Here is a 26,074-nt window from a genome sequence, read left to right on the forward strand (position 1 = left end):
GCCGCTGACGCCAGTCTGGCTCGAGCGCCGGCGGCCGAGAATCGGAGAGGCCGTTAACGCGAGAAAAACCCCGTTTACTACCGTCTGGAGGCTTCAAATCAGCCGGACATCGAGCCCCGCCGTGGTGAGTGGCTGTCTCTCTTCATATAAAAATAGCGGGGGACGATTTTGAAGGGAAGGGGGTGGAAATTGGATCAAGTTAAAGAGGGGGGGGTGCCAAAATGGACAGGAGCCGCATCCGGCGCAACCAAACCTGTAGGTGGATGACAGACAGCGGCGTTGACCAATTAGCTGCCAGTGGGCCTGAGAAGCGACCAATCAGCGTTGAGAGGAGGCGGGTCTTCTCCCGCACCACGAAGTTAGGTTGACAGCTCACTTCTGGACCCCAACCGGATTTGAGGGTGCGCCCCCTTATATGGACCACACAGCCCCTCAGTTACATTGTACCAAACCCCCACCCCCCCCCCCAAACACACACAGTTTTTGTCTATCAATATAATTTCAAAGAAATTATTTTGCCTTCTTCCCCCTCCTCTCAACATCGCCTTCTAAATCCTGGACCACACCCCCCCCCCCCCCGCCCCCCACACACAACGTACAATTGAAATTTCCTATGTCAACTTGTAAAATGGAAATTTGCTATGTCAACCTGTCACGCTTCACGTAATGAGGGGTGGGTATCTTCCCCCAACATTTCCTCCCCCCCTCCCCCCAACCCCTGTCCATAAATCCCACTGGACCCCCTATGTCAACTTGTCACGCTTCATGTTATGAGGGGTGGGTATTTTTCCCCAACACCCCCCCCCTTCCATAAATCCTACTGGACCCCATATGTCAACTTGTCACGCTTCATGTTATGAGGGGTGGGTATCTTTCCCCAACACCCCCCTCCCCCCCCCCTTCCATAAATCCTACTGGACCCCATATGTCAACCTGTTGCGCTTCATGTCATGACGGGTGAGCTTCTTCCCCCAACACCATCTCTGAAATCCTCCTGGAACCCATATGTCAACCTGTCACGCCTCATGGCATGAGGGGTGGGTTTCTTTCCCCCAACACACACCCCTTCCCTAAATCCTACTGGACCCCATATGTTAACCTGTTGTGCTTCGTGTCATGAGGGGTGGGCTTCTTTCCCCAATAGACTCTCCTAAATCCTCTTGGAACCCATATACCAACCTGTCGTGCTGCATTTCATGAGGGGTGTGTTTCTTCCCCCCAACACCTCCCCCCCCCCCCCCCCCCCCTTCCATAAATCCTACTGGATCCCCTATGTCAATCTGTCACACTTCATGCCATGGGGGTGGGTTGTTCTGCCAACATCTCCTCCTAAATCCTTCTGGAACCCATATGTCAACCTGTCGTGCTTCATGCCATGAAGGGTGGGCTTCTTCCCCCAACACCACCTCTGAAATCCTCCTGGACCCTCTATGTCAACCCCTCATGCTTCATGCCATGAGGGGTGGGTTTCTTCCCACAACACCCCCCCTTCCATAAATCCTGTTGGACCCCCTATGTCATCCTGTTGTGCTTCATACCATAAGGCGTCGATTTCTGCCGCCGCCCCCCCCACCCCCCTGCCAACACCACCTCGTAAATCCTCCTGGAACCCATATGTCAACCTGTCACGCTTCATGTTATGAGGAGGGGGTTTCTTCCCCCAATAGACCCTCCTAAATCATCTTGGAACCCATATACCATCCTGTCATGCTTCATGCCATGAGGGGTGGGTTTCTTTCCCCAAAACCTCCTGGATCCCCCTCCTGACATATGGAAATTTCCTTTGCAACCTGTCACAGAATCATAGAATCACTGCAGTGCAGGAGGAGGCCGTTTGGCCCATCAAGTCTGCACCGACCACAATCCCACCCAGGCTCTTAACCCTCTTATATTTAACCTGCTAATCCCCTGACACTAACGGTCAATTTAGCGTAGCCAATCCACCTAACCCAAATATCTTTGGAGTGTGGGAGGAAACCGGAGCACCTGGAGGAAACCCATGCTGACATGGGGAGAATGTGCAGAGTCTGCACAGACAGTGACCCAAACCAGGAATCGAACCCGTGTCCCTGGTGCTGTGAGAGAGCAGTGCTGGCCTCTGTGCAGCCCTGAATGTTTGACTTCCCTCTCCTACTGGATGTGAAAGGGGGGCATTGCGGGCAACTGTTTGTCCAGTTTCCCTTCCTCTCTCCCTCCCCGTCCGAGGGCATTCTTCCTTTGGGAAATATGGTTACATTGGTAAGTGTGACAGTGGACCTGTTGCACAGCAAGATCCCGTAATTGGGGGTGGAAGCAACCAGGTGTCAGATCTGCTCTTGGCAATGATGTCGAAGGGGGCAGTGGAGAGGGGAAGGTTGGCCCCAGAGTACCAGGAAGGATATATCTGCCCCACCCAACCCCTGTCCGCACCAGGTTCCTCTTCAACTGCTGACTGTGGGATCCTAAAGCTGTGTCCAAGGGTCACGGGACCTGTGATTTGCCGTTTTAAGTTTATTTATCAGTGTTATAAGTAGGCTTACGTTAACACCACAATGAAGTTACTGTGAAAATCCCCCAGTCGCCACACTCCGATGCCTGTTCGGGTTACACTGAGGGAGAATTTTTTTATTCATTCGTGGGACATAGGCGCCGCTGGCTGGGCCAGCATTTATTGCCCATCCCTAGTTGCCCCTTGAGAAGGCGGTGGTGAGCTGGCATCTTGAGTCCCTGCAGTCCACATGCTGTGGGTTGACTCACAATGCCATTAGGGAGGGAATTCCAGGATTTTGACCCAGTGACTGCAAAGGAACGGTTGATATATTTCCAAGTCAGGATGGTAGGTGGCTTGGAGGGGAACTTGCAGGTGGTGGCGTTCCCCATGTATCTGCTGCCCTTGTCCTTCTGGAAAGAAGTGGTCCTGGGTTTGGAAAGTGCTGTCTAAGGATCTTTGACTTGCTGCAGTGCATCTTGTAGATAGTACACACTGCTGCTACTGAGTGTCGGTGGTGGAGGGAGTGAATGTTTGTAGATGTGTTGCCAATCGAGTGGGGCTGCTTTGTCCTGGATGGTGTCAAGCTTCTTGAGTTTTGGAACTGCGCCCATCCAGGCAAATGGGGAGTATTCCATCACACTCCTGACTTGTGCCTTGTAGATGGTGGACAGGCTTTGGGGAGTCAGGAGGTGAGTTACTCTCTGCAGGATTCCCAGTGGACAGGTTTTGAGGGGGGGTGGAGTCAGGAGGTGAGTTACTCGCTGCAGGATTCCCAGTGGACAGGTTTTGAGGGGGGTGGAGTCAGGAAGTGAGTTACTCTCCGCAGGATTCCCAGTGGACAGGCTTTGTGGGGGGGGGGGGGCGCAGTCAGGAGGTGAGTTACTCTCCGTGGTATTCCTACTCTCTGACCTGTTCTTGTAGCCACTGTGTTGATGTGGTGAGTCCAGTTGAGTTTCAGGTCAATGGCAACCCCAAAGATGTTGCAGTGAGGGATTCAGTGATGGTTACACTATTGAATGTTAAGGGGTGGTGGTTAGAGTGTTAGACACGACCAGTGCACCTAACCAGGACCTCTTTAGAACTGTGGGAAGAAACCGGAGCATCCAGGAGAAATCCATGCAGACGTGGGGAGAATGTGCAGACTCCACACACACAGTGACCCGAGGCTGAAATTGAACCTGGGTCCCTGGCGCTGTGAGGCAGCAGTGCTGGCCGCTGCGCCATCTTATCCGTGTGGGGGCATGGGATGAGGGTGGGATGCCTGAGCACTCCCTTGCATCAGTGATGCTGGGAGGGTTGATCTGAACTGTGGTCTGAGTCGTCAGAGTGGCTGTTTGAACCTATTATGTTGCCGGAGGTGCCGTTTTTCGATGGGACCAAGACCCTCCCCATCTATCTGAGGCGGGTGCGTGCGCGTTTGCTGTGTACAAATTGCCTCAACATCTCCGTGAGCACAGTGGCGACACTTCCAAAGTTTGTTCTTTGCTCCCGAGTGCTTTGGGGATATCTGGAAGGTTGCGAAACGTCAGCCCGTTCGTTCACTGTGGAAAGACTTGGCACGGTGATTGTCCAGTTGTTGCATCGTAGATTCACAAGAATTTGCCGATCTTTGTTTGAGTGAATGTCGTGCTGTATGTTTCCCTCAGATTTACATCATTTAGACAGCAGTTTCGGGGGAAGCAAGGTCTGGCTTCTCTTTCTCTCTCTCTCTCTCCCCCGCCTCTTTCTCTTTCTCTCTCTGCCCCTCTTTCTCTTTCTTTCTCTCTCTGCCCCTCTTTCTCTTTCTCTTTCTCTCTCTCTCTCTCTCTCTCTCTCGCTGCCCCTCTTTCTCTTTCACTCTCTCTCGCTGCCTCTCTTTCACTTTCTCTCTCTCTCTCTCTCTCTCTCGCTGCCTCTCTTTCTCTTTCTCTCTCTCGCTGCCTCTCTTTCTCTTTCTTTCTCTCTCTCTGCCTCTCTTTCTCTCTCTCTGAACATAAGAACATAAGATCTTTCTCTCTCTCTGCCTCTTTCTCTTTCTCTCTCTGTCTGTCTTTCTCTTTCTCTCTCACTGTCCCCCCCTGCTTTGCCTCTCTCTGTCCCCTTCTGTCTCTTAGGGTAGCAGGCCCGGCACAGGCTTGGAGGTCTGAAGGGCCTGTTCCTGTGCTGCACCTTTCTTTATTCACCTTGTCAAGACTGGTTTGGATCTTTCAATCAAAGTTAAAGTTTATTAATTAGTCACAAAGTAGACTTACGCTGCAATGAAGTTACTGTGGTCACTCTATTATAGAAAGGATATTATTAAACTAGAAGGAGTGCAGAAAAGATTTACTAGGATGCTACCAGGACTTGATGGATTGAGTTATAAGGAGAGGCTGGATAGACTGGGACTTTTCTTCTCTGTAGCGTAGAGGGGTGATCTTATAGAGGTCTATAAAATAATGAGGGGCACAGATGAGCTAGATAGTTAATATCTTTTCCCAAAGGTAGGGGAGTCTAAAACTAGAGGGTTTAAGGTGAGAGGGGAGAGGTACAGAAGGGTTCAGAGGGGCAATTTTTTCACACAGAGGGTGGTGAGTGTCTGGAACAAACTGCCAGAGGTAGTAGTAGAGGCAGGTAAAATTTTATCTTTCTAAAAGCATTTAGACAGTTACATGGGTACGATGGGTATTGAGGGATATGGGCCAAATGTGGGCAATTGGGATTAGTTTAGAGGTTTTAAAAAAAAAGGGCAGTATGGACAAGTTGGGCCAAAGGACCTGTTTCCATGCTGTAAACCTCCATGACTGTGGAAATCCCCTAGTCGCCCCACTCCAGCGCCTGCTCAGGTTACACCGAGGGCGAATTTAACACGGCCAATGCACCAGATCAGCATGTCCTTTGGACTGTGGGAGGAAACCCATGCAGACACGGGGAGAAGGTGCAAATTCCACACAGGCAATGACCCTAGCCGGGAATCGAACCCTGCTCCCTGTTGCTGTGTGGCAGCAGTGCTAACCATTGTGCTGTCCTCGCTGTTCTAAACTCCAGTGGCTGTCCAACCTGTCCCCTTATCTGTTTGTGGGGATTTTTATGCGTGTGTAAATCAGCTGCTCCTCAAAGTGGTTAACTCAGGTTGCAATGCACTCTTGAATGCCCTGAGGGTGTGAAAGATGCTTATACATACGCAGGCTCTGTCTCCTTGAGTTTAAGTTTACAGAGGATGTTGTAAGGCAGCAGGATTCGGCTCACCTTGCGTGTGACAGACCTTCCCTTGAATTGAATGCTCTGAGCTGTGTTCCCACATTTCTTTTCCCATGTGCCTGTTGCCCTCCTCCTTAGAATCAAAGAATCCACGACACAGAGACAGGCCCTTTGACCCAAATTTGGTCCACGTGACCAAAAAGCCCATCTAGCTAGCCCCATTTGCCTACATTTGGCCCGTATCCCATTTGTGTGTCTGCAACCCCGGTTGTCTTCTAGGTGGTAGAGGTGGCGGGTTTGGAAGGTGCTATCGAAGGAGCCTTGGCGAGTCGCTGCAGTGCATCTGGTAGATGGTACACACTGCTGTCACTGTGCGTCGGTGCTGGAGGGAGTGAATGTTTGTGGTTAGCGTGTCGATCAAGCGGGGCTGCTTTGTCTTGGATGGTATCGCGCTTCTTGAGTGTTGTTGGGAGCCACACCTATCCAGGCAAGTGGGGAGTATGCCATCACACTCCTGACTTGTGTCCTTGTAGATAATGGATAGGCTTTGCGGGGAGTCAGGAGGTGAGTTACTCTCCGCAGGATTCCCAGTGGACAGGCTTTGGGGGGGGGGTCAGGAGGTGAGTTACTCTCCACAGGATTCCCAGTGGACAGGCTTTGGGGGGGCGTCAGGAGGTGAGTTACTCTCTGCAGGATTCCCAGCCTCTGACTTGCTTTGCTGGCAACATTATTAATATGGCTGGCTCCAGTTCAATCTCTGCTCCCTCTCTTCCCTCACTCTCTTCTCCGTCCCTGTAACTGTGTGGAGGCAGTGTGTCCCAGTGGTGAGTGGTGTGCACAAACTCTTCACCAGCATGCTGACTGACTGCCCACTTTGTGCTCGGAATGCAAGCTATTTACTTGGGCAAGGATTTCAGATTAACCCCCGTCACAAGGTTAATCAAAGAGCTAATTGTGTTGGGGATGTGTCTGCCGTCTTGCGGAATACCGAATGTTGTTGGATTGTGCAGTATTTTCCTCGCTGGCTTTGTGTGCCTTTTGGCCTGTATTTTATGTGTGGCGACGTGCCATCACTTTTCTTTCAAATGAATCTTTCGCCTTGACAGTGCTGGGCCGGGGAGGTGATTTCTGATAGGAATGTCTCCTGGATGTAGAGAGAGAGAGGGAGACCCTCGGGCAATTGCAAAGCTCTCTGTGGTGCGTTTTCCACTTGTTAGGTTGGCCAGTGAAGCTTCGAGACTGCAGAGTGAGGCACAGTCGCCAGGGTAGAGAGAGGGATGGAGGTTGGGGGGGAGGGGGTGGGTGAGTGCGTGTGCGTGCGTAAGTGTGTGTGCATACGTAAATGTGTGTAAGAAGGGGGTGTGCAGATTGAGAGTTGGCATGTAACACACAGGAACTTTCTGCCCTGGTCTCCACAGGGTGCAGAGACCTGAGCCCATTTATAACTCCTGGCCATCTTGTTGGGTGCAATACATTCCAGTGTGTTTAAAGAAAAGGTTTAATGCTTACTCATTAGTCACAAGTAAGGCTTACATTAACACTGCAATGAAATGCCCCTAGTCGAATGTGAAATTCCCCTAGTTGCCACAGTCCGGTGCCTGTTTGGGTACACTGAGGGAAAATTTATCACCCAACCAGCACAGCTTTCAGCGTGTGGGAGGAAACTGGAGCATCCAGAGGAAACCCACGCAGACACGGGGAGAACGTGCAGACACCACACGGACAGTGACCCAAGGCCGGGGATCGAACCCAAGTCCCTGGTGCTGTGAGGCAGCCACTGTGCTGCTCCTTTTGCTTTTGTGTGTGTCAACTGGCAAAACCCTCATCCAGTTTGGCCTCCCCTTAACTGTAAAAGCCAGGCCGGTGCTCCCACCATGGGCCTGCACCACGAAGTCGGCATGCTGTCCCTTTGTGAGACTTGAAAACAAACAGTCCAGGAATGCTGGGCTGCCTCAGATAAGCGAGGGCTCGACTGTGTCTCTACAAACGGGCGGGTCGTCATCATTGGATTCTGCTGTGCGTGGAATTGGCCACTGCAGGGGGAGAGCAATGACCAGGAATATTTGCCGGCAGCTCAGTGGTTAAGTACAGCGATGACGTGGAACCCAGTGAGCCAGGAACGCTCGCATCCTGCATCTGTGCTGACCTAATGAACCGTGAGCTGTACGGACAGTCTGTATGTCACGCTGGGTCGCCACCTCCCCACCACCCACCCCCACCCGAGTCTGTCTGGTTGTCTGTCTGTCCATGTGGGGGTCGTGTGACTGTGGTCGTGCTTCTCGGTTTGAGACTGGGTCCCGTTTGGTGTCCCTTGGGTAGGCTGGATGGAGCCAGTTGTGGTCAGCAGTAGTCCGTGATTGCAGGAACGTCTGAGAGTCTGCGGGGGAGGATTTAGACAGTGCCGTCCACAGTCCCAGGTTCTCCCAAAGCACCTGTGCAGCAGCCAGCCACCGCACTGTCAGAGTGTCGCCTCTGGACCAGTCAGTGCACAGCAGACAGCAGCATGGCACATAAACGGCCACAGAATCTAGTGAGGTGTAAGTATTGGGGCACCGGGGAGAACTCCCCACTCCTCCTCTCCCAGTGCAGCTGAGAGGGTCCTCATTTAATGCCTCATTAAAAAGATGGCACCTCCAACCTTGCAGCACTTCCTCAGCATTGGTACTGCACTGCAGGACTCGAACCCTGCGACCCACTCAGTCACACCCCAGAGAGATACGTCCACTCTGGCACCTACATCCCTGAAAGGTTAAGGTTCAAACATGAGGTGGCAGTTGCCGAGCAGTTTACAGACTTGATACCAGACAGAAACCTTACTGGACACTCAATAAGAAACGCTATTACTTCGTGCAAACTGCCGGGTACTCCTATATCAGCTATTACATAGACACCAGAAGCAGGAGGAGGCCATTCAGCCCTGTGAACCTGCTCTGCCATTTATTTTGGTCACGGCTGATCATCAAATTCAATATCCTGATTTTCCCCCCCCGCCCCCCTCAATATCCCTCGATCGGTTTAGCCCCAAGAACGATATCTAATTCCTTCCTGAAATCACACAACGTTTTGGCCTCAACTACTTTCTGTGGGAGTGAATCCCACCGCTCTCTGGGTGAAGAAATTTCTCCTCACCTCAGTCCTAAAAGGTTTACCCCCTTATCCTCAAACTATGACCCCCAATACTTCTGGATTCTCCTCACCATGGGGAACATTCTTTCTGAATCTACCCTGTCTAACCCTGTTAGAATTTTATAAGTTTCTACCAGATCCCCCTCTCACTCTTCTAAACTCTAGTGAATATAATCCTAACCCACTTAGTCTCTCCTCATATGGCAGTCCTGCCACCCCAGGAACCTTCGCTGCGCTCCCTCTACAGCAAGGACAGCCCTCCTCAGATAAGGAGACCAAAACTGCACACAGTACTCTCGATGTGGCCTCACTTCCTCGATAGTCTCTGCTGTGTAAATAGGGGGCTGAGGCAGATTCCAGCCCTGTTGGGATTTATCAGCTCCTGTCATGGAGCTGTTCAACATCTTACGCTAAGAAGTCTACAACACCAGGTTAAAGTCCAACAGGTTTATTTGGCCGCAAAAGCCACTAGCTTTTGGAGCGCTTGCTGTCCCTTCGTCGGGAGTGGGCCATTTAGCCCCTCGAGCCCATTCAGTAAGATCATGGCTGATCTGTGGCCTAACTCCATGTAGCTGCCCTTGGTCTATATCCTGTGATAGCCCTCTGCAGTAGAAATCTGTCTCAGACTGAAACCTAACAACGGAACCAGCGTCCAACACCATTTGAGGAAGAGACTTCCAAACCGCCCCCTCCTTCTGCGTGTAGAAGTGTTTCTAACATCTCTCCTGAATGGCTGGGCCCTAATTTTTAAGTTATGGCCCCGGTTCCAGAGCCAACAACTAGTGGGAACAGTTTCTCCTTATCCACCCTGTCCTTCCCTGTAAGTAGACCTGTATCAGATCACCTTTCAACCTTCCAAATTTGTGAGAATAAAGGCCTAATTTATCTAATCTCTCCTCATAACTAACAGCGCGACTATCTCACCCAAAGCACTTCGAGTCCGCAAGGCAGCGGATCACACCAATGTCCGTTTCTGTCTCTGATTTGAGTGCCCGCAGCAACTCCTAAGTTACTTTGACTTTGATTTGATTTATTATTGTCACGTGTATTAGTCTCCAAGTGGGCCACATTATAGGAAATACATGGATGCATTGGAGGGGGTGCAGAGGAGATTCACCGGGATGCTGCCTGGGACGGAGTGTTTGAGTTACGAAGAGAGGTTGGATAGGCTTGGATTGTTCTCTCTGGAGCAGAGAAGACTGAGGTGATTGAGTGCTCAAGATTGGGGGATATGGACAGGGTGGCGAAGGAGCCCCTTAGTTGAAGGGTCAGTCATGAGGGGATGCTAGTTTAAAGTGAAGGGTAGGAGGTTTAGGGGAGATTTGAGAAAAAAACCAGAGCGCTCGAACAAAATTTAACTCCTGGCTACTATAAAATAGGGCAGGCGGGGGTGGGGGGGATGGTGGTTTGCCAATTTGCTCCCACAGTCCAACGATGCGCAGGTTAAGTGGATTGGCCATTCTAAATTAAAGTTTGTTTGTTAGTCACAAGTTGGCTTACATTAACACCGCAATGAAGTTACTGTGAAATTCCGCTAGTCATGACACTCCGGCACCTGTTTGGGTAAATGCCCCCTAACCAGCAGGTCTTTCGGACAGTGGGAGGAAACCCACGCAGACACAGGGGAAAACTCCATACAGACACTGTCCCAAGCTGGGAATCAAACCCGGGTCCCTGGCACTGTGAGGCAGCAGTGCTAACCCACTGTGCCATCTTAGTGTCCAAAGATGTGCGGGTTAGGTGGATTGCCCACCTCTTACATGCGCTACACAAATACAGCTTGTTGCTGTTGGATGCACATTCACTCTCTCTCCTCTCTCGTCTCCAGGCAGGGGTTATGAGCCCCGATGAATACGCGAAGACGACACGGTCCCTCCAGTACTGAGCAGGGAGTCTACCTCGGGCCAACGCAAACGCAAGTCCTCACCAGCAAACCCTTCTCTCCGGTTCCCGTCTCCTCCGGCCCAGCCCCCGCCTGCCCGGAAGACATCATGTCGTGTCGCGACCGCACGCAGGAGTTCTTCGCCGCCTGCAAGTCGATGCAGAGCCGGCAGGTGGGTGCTGGCGGTGGGCGGGGTTGGCGAGGGATTGGGAGAGGGGGCAAAATATTTGGTCAGTTTTTGTGTGTCAGCTCGGTGCGACTGAGGCCTGTGCCCAGAACGTGCATGCTTTACTGTTCACTCCCCCGAACGGTCTGTGCTGCCGTAAAGGACTATTAGATCTCTAAAGTTGTGAGAAGTGCTGTATAAATGTGTGCTGCTTTCTTTGTGTGGTTTAATCCTTCCCCCAACCTGTGTCTGATCTCTCTTTCAGAACGGCCTGCAGGTTAACAAACCGCTGCTGAGCGCCGTGCGCCAGCGGAGCGAGTTCACCATCATGGCAAAGTGAGTGTCAGCGATGCCGGGATCAGAGCGAACCCCCCCCCCCCCCCAGATGGTGTGCCGGCAGCCCAGCAGCGGGCACTGGGTCTAGCTGCCACTACAGAGGTTTAGCGAGCAACCGTTCCTCCGACCAAAGTCTGCTTCTCTCCAGAGTTTGTTGCCCACCACTCCTGTTTCTTGGCCGGGGCATCCTCACTAACCCCACGCCAACCGGGAGATGCCAGCTTTGATGCCCGCTGTGTGCGGCACCAGCCACCGAAGCGGGCAGCTGGGATGGACAAGAGAGGGGAGGGACCACCCTCCTCGCTGGCACCTTGTTGGGAAGTGGGAGTGATATCTATATCTAATTTTATTCCTGAAATCGCACAACATTTTAGCCCCAACTACTTTCTGTGGGAGTGAATTCCACCGCTCTCTGGGTGAAGAAATTTCTCCTCACCTCAGTCCTAAAAGGTTTACCCCTTATCTGTATCCCCCCACCATCTGGAACATTCTTTCTGAATTCAGGTATAAATTCCAAGCCTTCCCTCAGCTGTGGCTGCCTGTTCTGTTCCCCCTCCCTCCCCCACACAGCTCACACCCACATCCCTAGCACCCACCACCCCCAAAGGTGCCAACTCTTCCGCGGGCTGTCGTCCCTCACCAGTGCACGTCTCGAGGTCGCGGGTCGCTGGGCTAATTGACTGCAGCGGGCATCGCAACCCTGGCCTTACCTTGGGTCGGCACGGTGGCACAGCGGTTAGCACTGCTGCCTCACAGCGCCAGGGACCCGGGTTTGATTCCCAGCTTGGGTCACTGCCTGTGTGGAGTTTGCACATTCTCCCCACGTCTGTGTGGGTTTCCTCCGGGTGCCCTGGTTTCCTCCCGCAGTCCGAAAGACGTGCTGGTTAGGTGCGTTGGCCGTGCTAAATTCTCTGTGTACCCGAACAGGCGCCGGAATGTGGCGACTAGGGGATTTTTTTTACAGTAACTTCATTGCAGCGTTAATGTAAGCCAGCTTGTGACACTATTCAATAAACTTTAACTTTCCTTTTACTGACTCCCATTTCCCAGCAAGCATGCTCCTGGGGACACGAGGAGGGTGGTCCCTCCCTGCTCTTGCCCATCCCAGCTGCCCACTTCGGTGGCTGGGACCCACTCATATCCCACACACCAGGCCTCAAAGCTGGCATCTCCCAGTTGGTGTGGGGTCGGGGGTGGGGGGATGTGAAGCATGACTTCACCCAGCCAAGGAATAGGCGAAGCCTGTACAGTAGGTAACCGTGCGGGAGAGAATCAGATTGTGGTCGGGGGGACAGTTACTCACCAACTTAGTGTAATTTTACGGCTCTTTGATTTGATTTGTTGTCAGATGTACTGGGATACAGTGAAAAGTATTGTTTCTTGCACACTATACAGACAAAGCGTACCGTTCATAGAGAAGGAAAGGAGAGGGTGCAGAATGTAGTGTTACAGTCACAGCGAGGGTGTACAGAAAGATCAACTTAATATTTAATTTGATTTATTATTGTCACGTGTTTTGGGACACAGTGAAAAGTATTGTTCTTGCGCGCTATACAGACAAAGCATACCATTCATAGAGTACATAGGGGAGAAGGAAAGAAGAGGGTGCGGAATGTAGTGTTACAGTCACAGCGAGGGTGTAGAGAAAGATCAGCTTAATATTTGATTTATTATTGTCACGTGTTTTGGGACACAGTGAAAAGTATTGTTTCTTGCGCACTATACAGACAAAGCATACCGTTCATAGTGAAGGAAAGGAGAGGGTGCAGAATGTAGTGTTACAGTCACAGCGAGGGTGTAGAGAAAGATCAACTTAATGCGAGGTAGATTTGTTTGTTGCAAATTCCTTACCCGTGACATGTGGCAACATGGTGACGCTATTCTTCTTTGCATTGCAGACGCATTGGTAAAGATTTGAGCAACACATTCTCCAAACTGGAAAAGCTGACCATACGTGAGTAGCTACAGAGTATACCGGCACAGATGGAAGCCATTCAGCCCATCGAGTCAGGCCCTGCTGTGTTTCACTGTCGGGGGGCGCGGGGAGGCGTGCGGTCCTCAAAAGAGGGCCTCTTGAACAAGCCCTCCTCACTCAACCCAGCAATTGAAACCTGCTCAGGCCCCGACAGGGCATGGCAGGGCACTGTGGCTCTGCCATCGATTGAATAGAGCCGTGTGTGTGTGTGTTTGCAAAACTCATTTTCTGTTTGAGCTTTTAACTCGAATACAACTTTTTACGGAAGATTCCATGAATAATTGTGAGCGTGTCGGGGTTTGTGTTTGTGTGCATGCACGTGTGTCAGTGTGTGTGACACACTTACACACTGTTTAAAGTTTAAAGGAAAGTTTCACCAGTGTCTGTGTAACTTTCAAAGTTACTGTCAAATAAACTGGCTGGGTCTTTAACCTGGTGTCATGAGACTTCTCACTCTCCTACCCTTCAGCTCAGCAGCAGATGGCGCCTGTGCTCCGAGACAGACAGCACCATTTAAACCCGGAGCTGATTTAAACAGCAACTGGCTGTGTTTGTCCCTGTCACACTGGGATCTGTGCCAAACAGCGAGGGTAAAGCCACATCCTACAGGATGTAGATAGACCGGCAGAATAGGGTGGAGAGCGTCAGAGAGAGTCTAATACAGAGAGTATCGTCTTCTATATATAAACCACCCCAAACCTTTCAATTAGATTCCAGTCTGTAACTCACTCCTGGGTACCTGTTATTCTATAAATAAACCCCACCGAACCCTTTGATTAGATTCCATTCTGTAACTCACTCCTGGTTATCTGTTATTCTATATATAAACCACCCCGAACCCTTTGATTAGATTCCAGTCTGTAACTCACTCCTGGTTATCTGTTATTCTATATATAAACTGCCCCGAACCCTTTGATTAGATTCCAGTCTGTAACTCACTCCTGGTTATCTGTTATTCTATATATAAACTGCCCCGAACCCCTCAATTAGATTCCAGTCTGTAACTCACTCCTGGTTATCTGTTATTCTATATATAAACTGCCCCGAACCCCTCAATTAGATTCCAGTCTGTAACTCACTCCTGGTTATCTGTTATTCTATATATAAACTGCCCCGAACCCTTTGATTAGATTCCAGTCTGTAACTCACTCCTGGTTATCTGTTATTCTATATATAAACTGCCCCGAACCCTTTGATTAGATTCCAGTCTGTAACTCACTCCTGGTTATCTGTTATTCTATATATAAACTGCCCCGAACCCCTCAATTAGATTCCAGTCTGTAACTCACTCCTGGTTATCTGTTATTCTATATATAAACTGCCCCGAACCCTTTGATTAGATTCCAGTCTGTAACTCACTCCTGGTTATCTGTTATTCTATATATAAACTGCCCCGAACCCTTTGATTAGATTCCAGTCTGTAACTCACTCCTGGTTATCTGTTATTCTATATATAAACTGCCCCGAACCCTTTGATTAGATTCCAGTCTGTAACTCACTCCTGGTTATCTGTTATTCTATATATAAACTGCCCCGAACCCCTCGATTAGATTCCAGTCTGTAACTCACGCCCGGGTATCTGTTATTCTGTATATAAACCACCCCATGCCCCTTGTTTGGGGTGTATTTCCTCATGTGTTTTTGCCTGTTGTAACTTGTACTGATGGTGAATCTGATTCTCTTGACAGTGGCAAAGCGGAAATCCTTATTCAATGACAAAGCTGTTGAAATTGAGGAGTTGACGTACATTATCAAACAGGTCTGACACGTTAAACTGAAATACTTCCTCATGTTCTTTTTTGCCGTGCACAATTTCTCCCCTGAAGAAAAGACAGACTTGCATTTCTGTAGCGCCTCCCACCATTTCAAGTCTGTCCCAAAATGCTTTGCAGCCAGTGAATTGCCTCACTGATGAATATGGCGGGTTGGATCACCGTTGAGATGTGAAAGGAGCCTTGGAAATGCAAAGTCAGTTGTTGTGCAGTTGTTAGCAATGGTTAGAATGGCCTTAGAAGGGGGTGAAAATAGCGCTTGTCAAGGGGTGAAAGGCTTCCAGTGGAGTATAATGGGGCTCATCCTGAGAGAGACCCTTTTTCACTGTGTGTTTGGAGTCTGCACGTTCTCCCCTGTATCCGCGTGGGTTTCCTCCGGGTGCTGCAGTTTCCTCCCACAGTCCAAAGATGTGCAGGTTAGATGAATTAGCCCCTTAGTATCAAAGATATGTAGGTGAGGATTGGCCATGCTAAATAGCGCCTTAGTGTCCAATGATGTGTAGGATAGATGGATTGGCCATGCTAAATTGCCCCTTAGTGTCCAAAGATGTGCAGGTTAGGGGGATTGGCCATGCTAAATATATGGGGTTATAGGGTTAGGGTGGGAGAGATGGCCTGGCTAAGAGTCAGTGCAGACTCGATGGGCTGAGTGGCCTCTTCTGCACTGTAGGGATTCTCTGATTCACGCCTGGAGCATGTGGGAATTGAAGGCTGTAAGCATTGTATTCCCCAGTAACCAGTGGACACAGATTGAGGGTAGTTTGTAATAAAGGGGAGGGGGAATGGGGAAAATGAGTTGTGATTGGGAAGGCACTGCCTGAAAGGAGGCAGATTCAGTAGGAGCTTCCCAAAACGGGGATTGCAATTGAAGGTGGGATATTTACCAGGCTTTGGGGAAGGTGTGGGATTAATTAGACAGCTCTCTCTAAGAGCTGGCACAGGAGTGATGGGCCGAATGGCCTCCTTCCTGTGCTGTAAGGTTCTGTGCTTCTGGTCCCAATTGCTCCTGTGTGTAATTTTGTTTCTGAACTGGCAGGACATAAACAGCCTGAACAAGCAGATCGCACAGCTGCAGGACTTTGTCCGAGCCAAGGAGAGCCAGAACGGCCGGCACTTACAGACGCATTCCAACACCATTGTGGTCTCGCTGCAGGTAAATAGTAACCGTCCCTCTCCTCCCCTTCCCCAAACTCCTACCCTGGTTACCCGTCCCTGGGGGCGGCTGCTCCGGAGGGACAGTTTTAGGGGGCTGGGGGAGATATGTGGAGATGCCGGCGTTGAACTGGAGTGGGCTTATTTGATAGCATGAACCTTCGGAGCACTGCCCCTTCATCAGGTGAGTCCGTGCTTCATCGCTGACCTGATGAAGGAGCAGCGCTCCGAAAGCTCGTGGTTCCCAATAAACCTGTTGGACTTTTTAACCGGGTGTTGTGAGGCGTCCTACTGTAGGGGCAGATTCACAAGAGTTCTTTTGCGTGTGTCGGCACAGTCTATTAATGGACCTGTACAGGCCCCCATAGGATGTGGGAGATGATGACCCAAAGCAGGGGGAGGCCATTCAGCCCTTCCAGCCTGCTCCGCCCTTCATTTTGATCATGGCTGATCATCAAATTCAATATCCTGATTCCTTTTGCCCCAAGAGCGATATCTAATTCCTTCCTGAAATCACACAACGTTTTGGCCTCAACTACTTTCTGTGGGAGTGAATTCCACCGCTCTCTGGGTGAAGAAATTTCCCCTCACCTCAGTCCTAAAAGGTTTACCCCTTATCCTCAAACTGTGACCCCTCTAGTTCTGGACTCCCCCCACCATGGGGAACACTCTTTCTGAATCTTACCCTGTCTAACCCTGTTAGAATTTTATAAGTTTCTATCAGATGACGAGGCTGTCTCAACTGTTGGCTCCACACGCCCTGGAATTCCCCCTCCAAAAACCTCCACGTGCTGCTTAAAGCCCACCCTGCTTCTAGTCACCTCATGCGTCCTTGTGAGTTTTTTTATTCATTCCTGAGACATGGGCTTTGCCAGGCCAGCATCTATTGCCCATCCCTAGTTGCCCCTTGGAGGGCAGTTGAGAGTCAACCACATTGCTGTGGCTCTGGAGTCACATGTAGGCCAGACCGGGGTAAGGACGGCAGATTTCCTTCCCTAAAGGGAACCAGATGGGTTTTTCCCACAATGGGTCATCAGTAGATTCTTAATCCCAGATATTTTTTAAATTGAATTCAAATTCCACCGTCTGCCGTGGCGGGATTCGAACCCGGGTCCCCCAGAACATTAGCTGAGTTTCTGGTTTAATAGTCTAGAGATAATACCACTGGGCGATCGCCTTTCTTGTCAGATTTTGTCTGACTGTGATTGAGGGCGTTATACAAATGCAACTTATTCATTTCCACTGCCCTGGTTATCCTGAGACACTAATGGGCAGTTTTGGGTCTCAGCGCCGTGTCTGCCATCGCTGACCCGATCGAGCTGGGGATACCGGCGCTCTGATCCAGCGAAAGCGGCGACACTCGGACCCCACCCTGTATTAACCTGTTGCCTTCTTGCTTTGCAGTCCCGACTGGCTTCCATGTCGAACGACTTCAAGTCGGTCCTCGAAGTGAGGACGGAGGTAGGTCACGCCATCTTTCAGCTTTGCCCAGCCGAGCGCCAGCAGGCTGCAGCACCACGATCGGGCACCCTTAGAGCGCGGTGGCTTTTGGCATTGTGGAGGAAGGCGAGTCACCAAGCACCGCCACGTATCCACAGGAGGAGGCCATTCAGCCCCTCAAACCGCTTACAGACAATCATAGTTTTGATTTGATTTACTATTGTCACGTGTATTGGGGTACAGTGAAAAGTATTGTTTCTTGCGTGCTATGCAGAGCATACCGTTCATAGAGAAGGAAAGGAGAGGTTGCAGAATGTAGTGTTACAGTCACAGCGAGGGTGTAGAGAAAGATCAGCTTAATATTTGATTTATTATTGCCATGTGAACTGTTAATTCCGCTGGCTGCAGCAAGCTAGCCCTGCACGCAAACAAAATGAAGATTTGTCAGTTATCTCTGATCCCGGTTTGTGAATCTGGCAGACCTCTTCCTTATTTCCTGTGCTAATCCCCTCCAGCTGTCACCTCGATCCATTAGCAAGTCCCCCTGATGGGGGCTGAGGGGGGGTGGGGGGGGGTGGCCGGGAGGTGGAAGCAGGGAATATCGCAGAGGATTACTGGCACTTGCCTGTCTCCGCGCTATGCTGCGTCACACCTCTTATCAGACCCCCTCAGCCACTATCTCCCAGGAAAGCTCCTGGTGTGAGAGACAGCGAGTATGTGTCAGACCACAACTCCTCAGGTTCTATTGTGTGCACGCCCTGGGAGAGGATTGTACAGTTGGTGTGCAGAGCGCAGAATAAAAGAGTCCAAAGATGTGTAGGTTAGGTGGATTGGCCATGCTAAATTGCCCCTTGGTGTCCAAAGATGTGCAGGTTAGGTGGATTGGCCATGCTAAATTGCCCCTTAGTGTCCAAAGATGTGTAGGTTAGGTGGATTGGCCATGCTAAATTACCCCTTAGTGTCCAAAGATGTGTAGGTTAGGGTGGATTGGCCATGCTAAATTGCCCCTTAGTGTCCAGAGATGTGCAGGTTAGGTGGATTGGCCATGCTAAATTGCCCCTTAGTGTCAGGGGGATTAGCAGGTTATGTGGATAGGGCCTGGGTGGGATTGTTTTTGGTGCAGGTTCGATGGGTTATGACCTCCTTCTGCAGCGTAGGGATTCTGAGTGGGACAGCGGGTTGCGGGGGTTGGGGATGGTGTTGGTATAGATCTTGTGTGGAGTGCGCCCACTGACCCGCAGCGTGTTGCGATTCAGCCGTGCTGATTTGTCTGTTGCTTTCCCCATTTGACAGAACCTCAAAATGCAGAGGAACAGGAGAGAGCAGTTTTCTCACACCACAGTATCGAGTCTCCCACCTTCAGCTGCAAATGGTTATGGTAAGCACTGTCTCCTTTACCCTCCAGCCACTGAATGCTGCAGTATGTAGAACAGTACAGCACAGGAACAGGCCCTTCAGCCTGTCATGTTGGGCTGAACATGACGTCAAATTAAGCTCATCCCTTCTGCCTGCCCTTGCTCCATATCCCTCTATTCCTTGCACATTTATATTCTCCTCTAAAAGCCCCTTAAACGCTCCTATCATATCTGCCTCCACCACCACCCCTGGCAGCATGTTCCACACACCTACCATTCTCTGTGTAAAAAAAAAACTCACCCCTCAAAACTCCTTTGAACTTCCCCCTCCCACCTTAAGCCATACCCCTAGTATTACACATTTCAATTCTGGGGGAGAAAGTTTCTGACTGTCGACCCTATCTCTGCCTCTCATCATTTTCTAGACTTCCATCGGGTCTCCCCTCAGCCTCCACCACTCCAGAGAAAACAACCCTGGTTTGTCCAGCCTCTCCTTAGAGCTCAGACCCTCTAATCCAGGCAGCATCCTGGTAAACCTCTTCTGCACCCACTCCCTGTAACGTGGCGACTAGAATTTCACGGGATACTCTAAAAGTGCGGCCTCAGCAAAGTTTTATAAAGCTGCAGTGTGACACCTGGATTCTTGTACTCAGAGCCCTGACCAGTAAAGGCTAGTTTTCGTTAGAAAGAAGGTTAAGAGGTGACCTAATTGAGGCATACCAAGATGATCAGAGGGTGGACAGTGAGAGCCTTTTTCCTCGGATGGTGACGGCTAACAGGAGGGGACGTAGCTTTAAATTAAGGGGTGGTAATTATAGGGCGGATGTCAGAGGTAGGTTCTTTACTCAGAGGGTAGTAAGGGCGTGGAATGCCCTGCCTGCAGCAGTTGTGGACTCGCCAACTTTAAGGGCGTTCAAATGGTCAGTGGATAGGCATATGGATAACATTGGAATAGTTTAGGTTAGAGGGTCATTAGATTGGTTCCACTGGTCGGCGCAACATCGAGGGCCGAAGGGCCTGCACTGCGCTGTAATGTTCTAGTGTGCTGTACGCTGTCTTCACTGTCTATCTGTGTGGCCACTTTCAGGACTTGATCCCCAAGAACCCTCTGTACGTCAAATTGCTGAACCGGTTGTGGGCTAGTAAAATTTTTACACAATGTCCTTGAAATGGAGGGGTGGTAGAGATTTAGCTCAATCAGTTTCACAGTTTTAAAAGCCAGGTTTTGATGGATTCTTGTAAGATATGATCTCATGGAATAGCAGGACAACCCAGAGGGACCAAATGGCCTCCTCCTGTTACTATAGGCTGGGAAGCACTCCTCTACGCATGTGCAGAACCTTCCCTGGGACAGCACTGAAGCAGCTAGCTCGATGAGCAGTAACGCTGCAGATTTTTGCTGGCTGGTGGTGTTGAGGGTTCTGGAACCACAGCGAGTGGGTGGAGGTCAGATACAGTCAAGCCGTGATCCCTCAGAGTAGCTTTGCTGTGTTCCTCCTGACTCACAATGAGAGGAAACAGCTTAGTTCATAAGATATAGGAGCAGAATTAGGTCATTCGGCCCATCGAGTCTGCTCTGCCATTCGATCCTGGCTGGTATGCTCCTCGTTTCCCACTTTGGGCGGCACAGTGGGTTAGTGTTGCTGCCTCACAGCGCCAGGGACCCGGGTTCAATTCTGGCCACGGGTCTCTGTCTGTGTGGAGTCTGCATGTTCTCCCCGTGTCTACGTGGGTTACCTCTGGGTGCTCTGGTTTCCTCCCACAGTCCAAAGATGTGCAGGTGAGAGTTGATTGGCCATGCTAAATTGTTCCTTAGTGTCCAAAGATGTGCAGGTTAGGTGGATTGGCCGTGCTAAATTGTCCCTTAGTATCAGGGGATTAATATGGTAAATATGTGGGGTTATGGAGATAGGGCTTGGGTGGGATTGTGGTCAGTGCAGACTCGACGGGCTAAATGGCCTCCTGCACTGTAGGGATTCTATTTTCCCGTCTTCTCCCCATCAACCCATTCCCAATTAAAAATCTGTCCCACTCCTTAAATTTACTCACTCTCCCGGCACCCACCGCCCTTTGGGGGAGTGAATTCCACAGATTCACAAACCTTTGGGAGAAGGGGTTTCCCCTCCCACTCTAAGTTTGCTGCCCCTTATCCTCAGACTATGACCTCTCGTTCTAGAATGTCCCACAGGAGGAAGCATCCACTCCACATCCACTTTATCCCAGACCTTTTATCATCTTGTAAACCTCAATCTGATCTCCCCTCATTCTTCTAAATTCCAGACAGTATCGGCCTAAACCCTGTCAAATTCTTTAATCATCTTAAACATTTTAATCCAAGCAGCCCTCTAATCTGCTGGAATATGAGCTGGGTCTGTCTGTAAGATGTCCCCAGTTGTTTAACCCTTTTACCCCCAAATTTGGGATGTGAGCATCGCTGGCCAGGCTCAGTATTTATCACCCGTCCCTTATTGCCCCCTTGAGGTGGTGGTGGGTCAGCCACTATCTTGAACCCGAGCAGGGTCCCCGTATGTGGTGTAGGCACACCCACAGTGCTGTTAGGGAGGGAGCTCCAGGACTGTGATTGGACATCAGTCAGTCCCCCGTATGTGGTGTAGGTACACCCACAGTGCTGTTAGGGAGGGAGTTCCAGGATTGCGATTGGATATCAGTCAGTCCCCGTGTGTGGTGTAGGTACACCCACAGTGCTGTTAGGGAGGGAGTTCCAGGATTGTGATTGGACATCAGTCAGTCCCCCGTGTGTGGTGTAGGTACACCCACAGTGCTGTTAGGGAGGGAGTTCCAGGATTGTGATTGGATATCAGTCAGTCCCCGTGTGTGGTGTAGGTACACCCACAGTGCTGTTAGGGAGGGAGTTCCAGGATTGCGATTGGACATCAGTCAGTCCCCGTGTGTGTGGTGTAGGTACACCCACAGTGCTGTTAGGGAGGGAGTTCCAGGATTGTGATTGGACATCAGTCAGTCCCCGTGTGTGGTGTAGGTACACCCACAGCGCTGTTAGGGAGGGAGTTCCAGGATTTTGACCCCAGTCACAGTGAAGGAACGGCCGATATATTTCCAAGTCGGGATGGTGAGTGGCTCGGAGGGGGGGAACTGGTGGAGTTCCCCACGTCATGCCAAAGCTGGGATTTGCCATCAGGTGATGCCAGGCTGTCAGTCTGCCCCTATCCTGCCCTATGCCAGTGTGTGCAGTGTAACCCACCTCCCCCCCACCCCCCCAGTGATGTTAACTAATGTCTCCAATCCCTGTGTGTGTGTCTCCCTCTGTAGGAGGGTCGGTGCTGCTGAAGGACGACGCTCGCAGAGCAGGGGATGTCGCCATCGATATGGATGCCAAGAGCAACCAGCAGCTCCAACTCATCGATGAGCAGGTAGGGAGGGCCATAGCACTGCTCCCCCTTCTCCCCAGCCCCTCCATTCCCTGGCCATTCTGTACTGTTCCCACCACTCCTTCCTCCCTGGCTGTACCTTACTGTTTCCCCCCTCCCCTTCGGCCACTCCTTACTGTTTTCCACCCCCTGAGCTGTCCCTGTACAGGTATTTTTTAAAAATTCATTCACAGGACATGGGCGTCGCTGGCTGGGTCCAGCATTTAGTGCCCATCCCTAACTGCCCACTTGACATGGTGGTGGATGAGCTGCCATCTTGAACCCGCGGCAGTCCCCCGTGTGTGTGGTGTAGGTACACCCACCGTGCTGTTCAGGAGGGAGTTCCAGGATTGTGATTGGACATCACTCTCAGTCCCCCTGTGGTGTAGGTACACCCACAGCGCTGTTAGGGAGGGAGTTCCAGGATTTTGACCCCAGCCACGGTGAAGGAACGGCCGATATATTTCCAAGTCGGGATGGTGAGTGGCTCGGAGGGGGGAACTTGCAGGTGGTGGTGTTCCCCATGTGTCTGCTGCACCCCACCCCCTCCCCCCCACCCCCCCCCAGCAGTCTCTTGTCCTTCTAGGTGGTAAAGGGTGGTGTTCGTCTTGTCAGGTTGGGGCGTGGGGTGTGTTGGTCTGGAAAACTGAAGCGTGAATTTGCTTTCCAACTTTCAAAGTGCAGCCCGATCGTGTCCGGGCACAGACGTTTCTGTAGGGGGCGCCAAGGGGCAGCGTGTTCCCCTCCCTCACTGAAGCCTGCGGGCAGCGGGGCAGTGATTCCATGGGGTGGCCACCCAGCCTGGATCCACATCACATTAGCACATTGATCCAGGACAGCACAGCGGGTTAGCACAGCTGCCTCACAGCGCCAGGGATCCGGGTTCGATTCCAGCCTCGGGTCACTGTCTGTGCGGAGTTTGCGCGTTCTCCCCGTGTCTGCGTGGGTTTCCTCCGGGTGCTCTGGTTTCCTCCCACAGTCTGAAAGACGTGCTGGTTAGGGTGCTAAATTCTCCCTCAGTGTAACCCGAACAGGCGCCGGGGGGTGGCGACTGGGGGATTTTCACAGTAACTTCATTGCAATGTTAATGTAAGCTGACTTGTAACACGGGTTACATAATCATTCAGCCGAGGTGTGTGCTGGGCCAGAAGTGCAGGAGTTCACCCACCAAACAAGGCTTCTTTACCCCCTCCCCCCATCAAAAAAAAGTTTTAGTGTCACGAGTGGGCTTACATTATTAACACTGCAATGAAGTTACTGTGAAAATCCCCCAGTCGCCGCTCCAGGGTACACTGAGGGAGAATTTAGTGTGGCCAATGCACCCTAACCAGCACGTCTTTCGGACTGTGGGAGGAAACCGGAGCACCCGGAAGAAACCCACGCAGACATGGGGAGAACGTGCAAACTCCACACAGACAGTGACCCGAGCCGGGAATCGAACCCGGGTCCTTGGCGCTGTGAGGCAGCTGTGCTAACCCACTGTGCCACCCCAGGTTCCATGGTCCACTGACTGCCCTCCGCAGTGAAGGGTGCCAGGGAAGCGGCCTGTCTGTAACCCTGTGGTCTTGTTTCCTCCCCCTCTCCCCAGGATTCCTATATCCAGAGCAGAGCCGACACGATGCAGAACATCGAGGCCACCATCGTGGAGCTGGGCTCCATCTTCCAGCAGCTCGCTCACATGGTGAAGGAGCAGGAGGAGACCATACAGAGGTAACGCAGGGAGAGGGGAGGGAGGGGGATCGGGGTGCTGCCCTCCTGCCTCGCATGGGTGGGGAGAAATCAGACCCTGAGGGGTAACTAGAATCCTGCAGCGATGGAGGAGGCCGCTCTGCCCCTCCTGTGCATCATAGAATCCCTACAGTGCAGAGGGAGGCCATTCGGCCCATCGAGTCTGCGCCGACTGCAATCCCACCCAGGCTGTTGGTGGAGAAGGCGGGGGGGAGCTCCCTTCCCCCGTTGATGTTCTACCTTCCGCCCTGACTCTCTGCTCTCCCCGCGTGCGCTGGGTCTTGTCAGAGCTGGCCAGTTTTTTTTTTCTCAAGCGGCCATTGGGCTAGTTGACTGCGGGTGGCATGGGGGGGCCAAGCTCACTCCTGGACCCTTCCTCCCCTCCCCCCCACCCCCGTGGGAGTCACTGCTCGGGATGGGAAAAGGGGAGGAAGCTCGGGGAGGCTCCCTCCAGCCCACGGCGTGGAACCTGATAAGATACAGGGCAAAAGTGGTGGGGTGGTGTGGGCGGGGGGGGGGTTACAGTTAGAGGGACGGCAGCAGGCTGAGGCTGCTAGTGGTGGCACGGTGGTTATCACTGCTGCGTCTCAGCGCCAGTGACCCCGGTTTGAGTCCCAGCTCGGGTCACTATGTGGAGTTTGCACATTCTCCCCGTGTCTGCGTGGGTTTCCTCCAGGTGCTCCGATTTCCTCCCACAGCCCAAAGATGTGCAGGTTAGGGGGATTGGCCATGCTAAATTGTCCCTTAGTGTCCCAAAGATGTGTAGGTTAGGTGGATTGACCGTGCTAAATTGTCCCTTAGTGTCCCAAAGATGTGCAGGTTAGGTGGATTGGCCATGCTAAATTGCCCCTTAGTGTCCAAAGATGTGCAGATTAGGTGGATTGGCCATGCTAAATTGCCCCTTAGTGTCCAAAGAGGTGCAGGTTAGGTGGATTGGCCATGCTAAATTGCCCCTTAGTGTCCAAAGAGGTGCAGGTTAGGTGGATTGGCCGTGCTAAATTGTCCCTTAGTGTCCAAAGATGTGTAGGTTAGGTGGATTGGCCATGCTAAATTGTCCCTTAGTGTCCAAAGATGTGTAGGTTAGGTGGATTGGCCATGCTAAATTGTCCCTTAGTGTCCAAAGATGTGTAGGTTAGGTGGATTGGCCATGCTAAATTGCCCCTTAGTGTCCAAAGATGTGCAGATTAGGTGGATTGGCCATGCTAAATTGCCCCTTAGTGTCCAAAGAGGTGCAGGTTAGGTGGATTGGCCATGCTAAATTGCCCCTTAGTGTCCAAAGAGGTGCAGGTTAGGTGGATTGGCCATGCTAAATTGCCCCTTAGTGTCCAAAGATGTGCAGGTTAGGTGGATTGGCCATGCTAAATTGTCCCCTTAGTGTCCCGGGATGCATAGACTAATGGGGTAAATATGTGGAATTATGGGGATAAGCCCTGGGTGGGTCTCTTGTTGGCGAAGTCTCGATGGGCTGAATGGTGTCCTTCTACAGCACTGCTGCCTCTCAGCGCCAGGAACCCGGGTTCGATTCCCGTCTTGGGTCACCGTCTTGTGTGGAGTCTGCACATTCTCCCCATGTCGGCCTGGGTTTCCTCCGACAAGCGTGAAAGACCTGCTGGGTTAGGGTGCAAAATTCTTCCTCTGTGTGTTGACCGAACAGGAGTGTGGCGACTAGCGGGGGGTGGGGGGGGGTTTTCACAGTAACTTCATTGCGGTGTTAATGTAAGCCTTACTTGTGACACTAATAAATTAACTTTGATTCAGACCCCCGGGGGGGGGGGGGGGGGTTTGGGGATGTGGGAGGTGTTTCAGACCCGTGGTGGGGGGGGTGGGGTGGGGTGCAGGTTTTGTGTTTGGGGGAGGGTGGGTTCGTGGTGTGCGCTGAGTCGCTGGAATTTCACCCAAGCCCCCCCCCCCCACCCCCAATCCCCGCTGCCCCCGCAGGATCGACGCCAACGTGGAGGACACTCAGCTGAACGTGGAGGCGGCCCACTCCGAGATCCTGAAGTACTTCCAGTCCGTCACCTCCAACCGCTGGCTGATGATCAAAATCTTCCTCATCCTCGCTGTCTTCTTCGTCATCTTCGTGGTGTTCCTGGCCTAGGAGTGGCCCCTGGACAACCCCCCACCCTC

General features: G+C 51.6%; 1 protein-coding gene across 1 annotated transcript; it reads left to right on the forward strand.

Annotated features, from left to right (window-relative positions):
• On the forward strand, positions 1–26,074 carry stx5a (syntaxin 5A). The gene is made up of 11 exons (XM_080184716.1): positions 1–124; positions 10,584–10,809; positions 11,069–11,139; positions 13,038–13,093; positions 14,803–14,873; positions 15,923–16,039; positions 17,443–17,499; positions 18,772–18,856; positions 22,122–22,222; positions 23,808–23,929; positions 25,886–26,074. Exons 2-11 carry the CDS (start codon positions 10,603–10,605, stop codon positions 26,043–26,045), a joined length of 1,047 nt encoding a protein of 348 aa, XP_080040842.1. The 5' UTR covers positions 1–124; positions 10,584–10,602; the 3' UTR covers positions 26,046–26,074.

Source organism: Carcharhinus amblyrhynchos, unplaced genomic scaffold (genome assembly GCF_965287045.1).
Source record: "Carcharhinus amblyrhynchos unplaced genomic scaffold, sCarAmb.v2.hapA scaffold_889, whole genome shotgun sequence".
In the NCBI taxonomy this organism is placed as follows: domain Eukaryota; kingdom Metazoa; phylum Chordata; class Chondrichthyes; order Carcharhiniformes; family Carcharhinidae; genus Carcharhinus; species Carcharhinus amblyrhynchos.

Bases quoted from the DNA above. Each gene is read 5' to 3' on its own strand.
- stx5a (XM_080184716.1), top strand. From the start codon at position 10,603: ATGAATACGCGAAGACGACACGGTCCCTCCAGTACTGAGCAGGGAGTC. The intron at 11,140-13,037 runs GTGAGTGTCAGC...TTTGCATTGCAG, and splicing joins GAGTTCACCATCATGGCAAA to ACGCATTGGTAAAGATTTGA. The intron at 18,857-22,121 runs GTAAGCACTGTC...CTCCCTCTGTAG, and splicing joins TTCAGCTGCAAATGGTTATG to GAGGGTCGGTGCTGCTGAAG.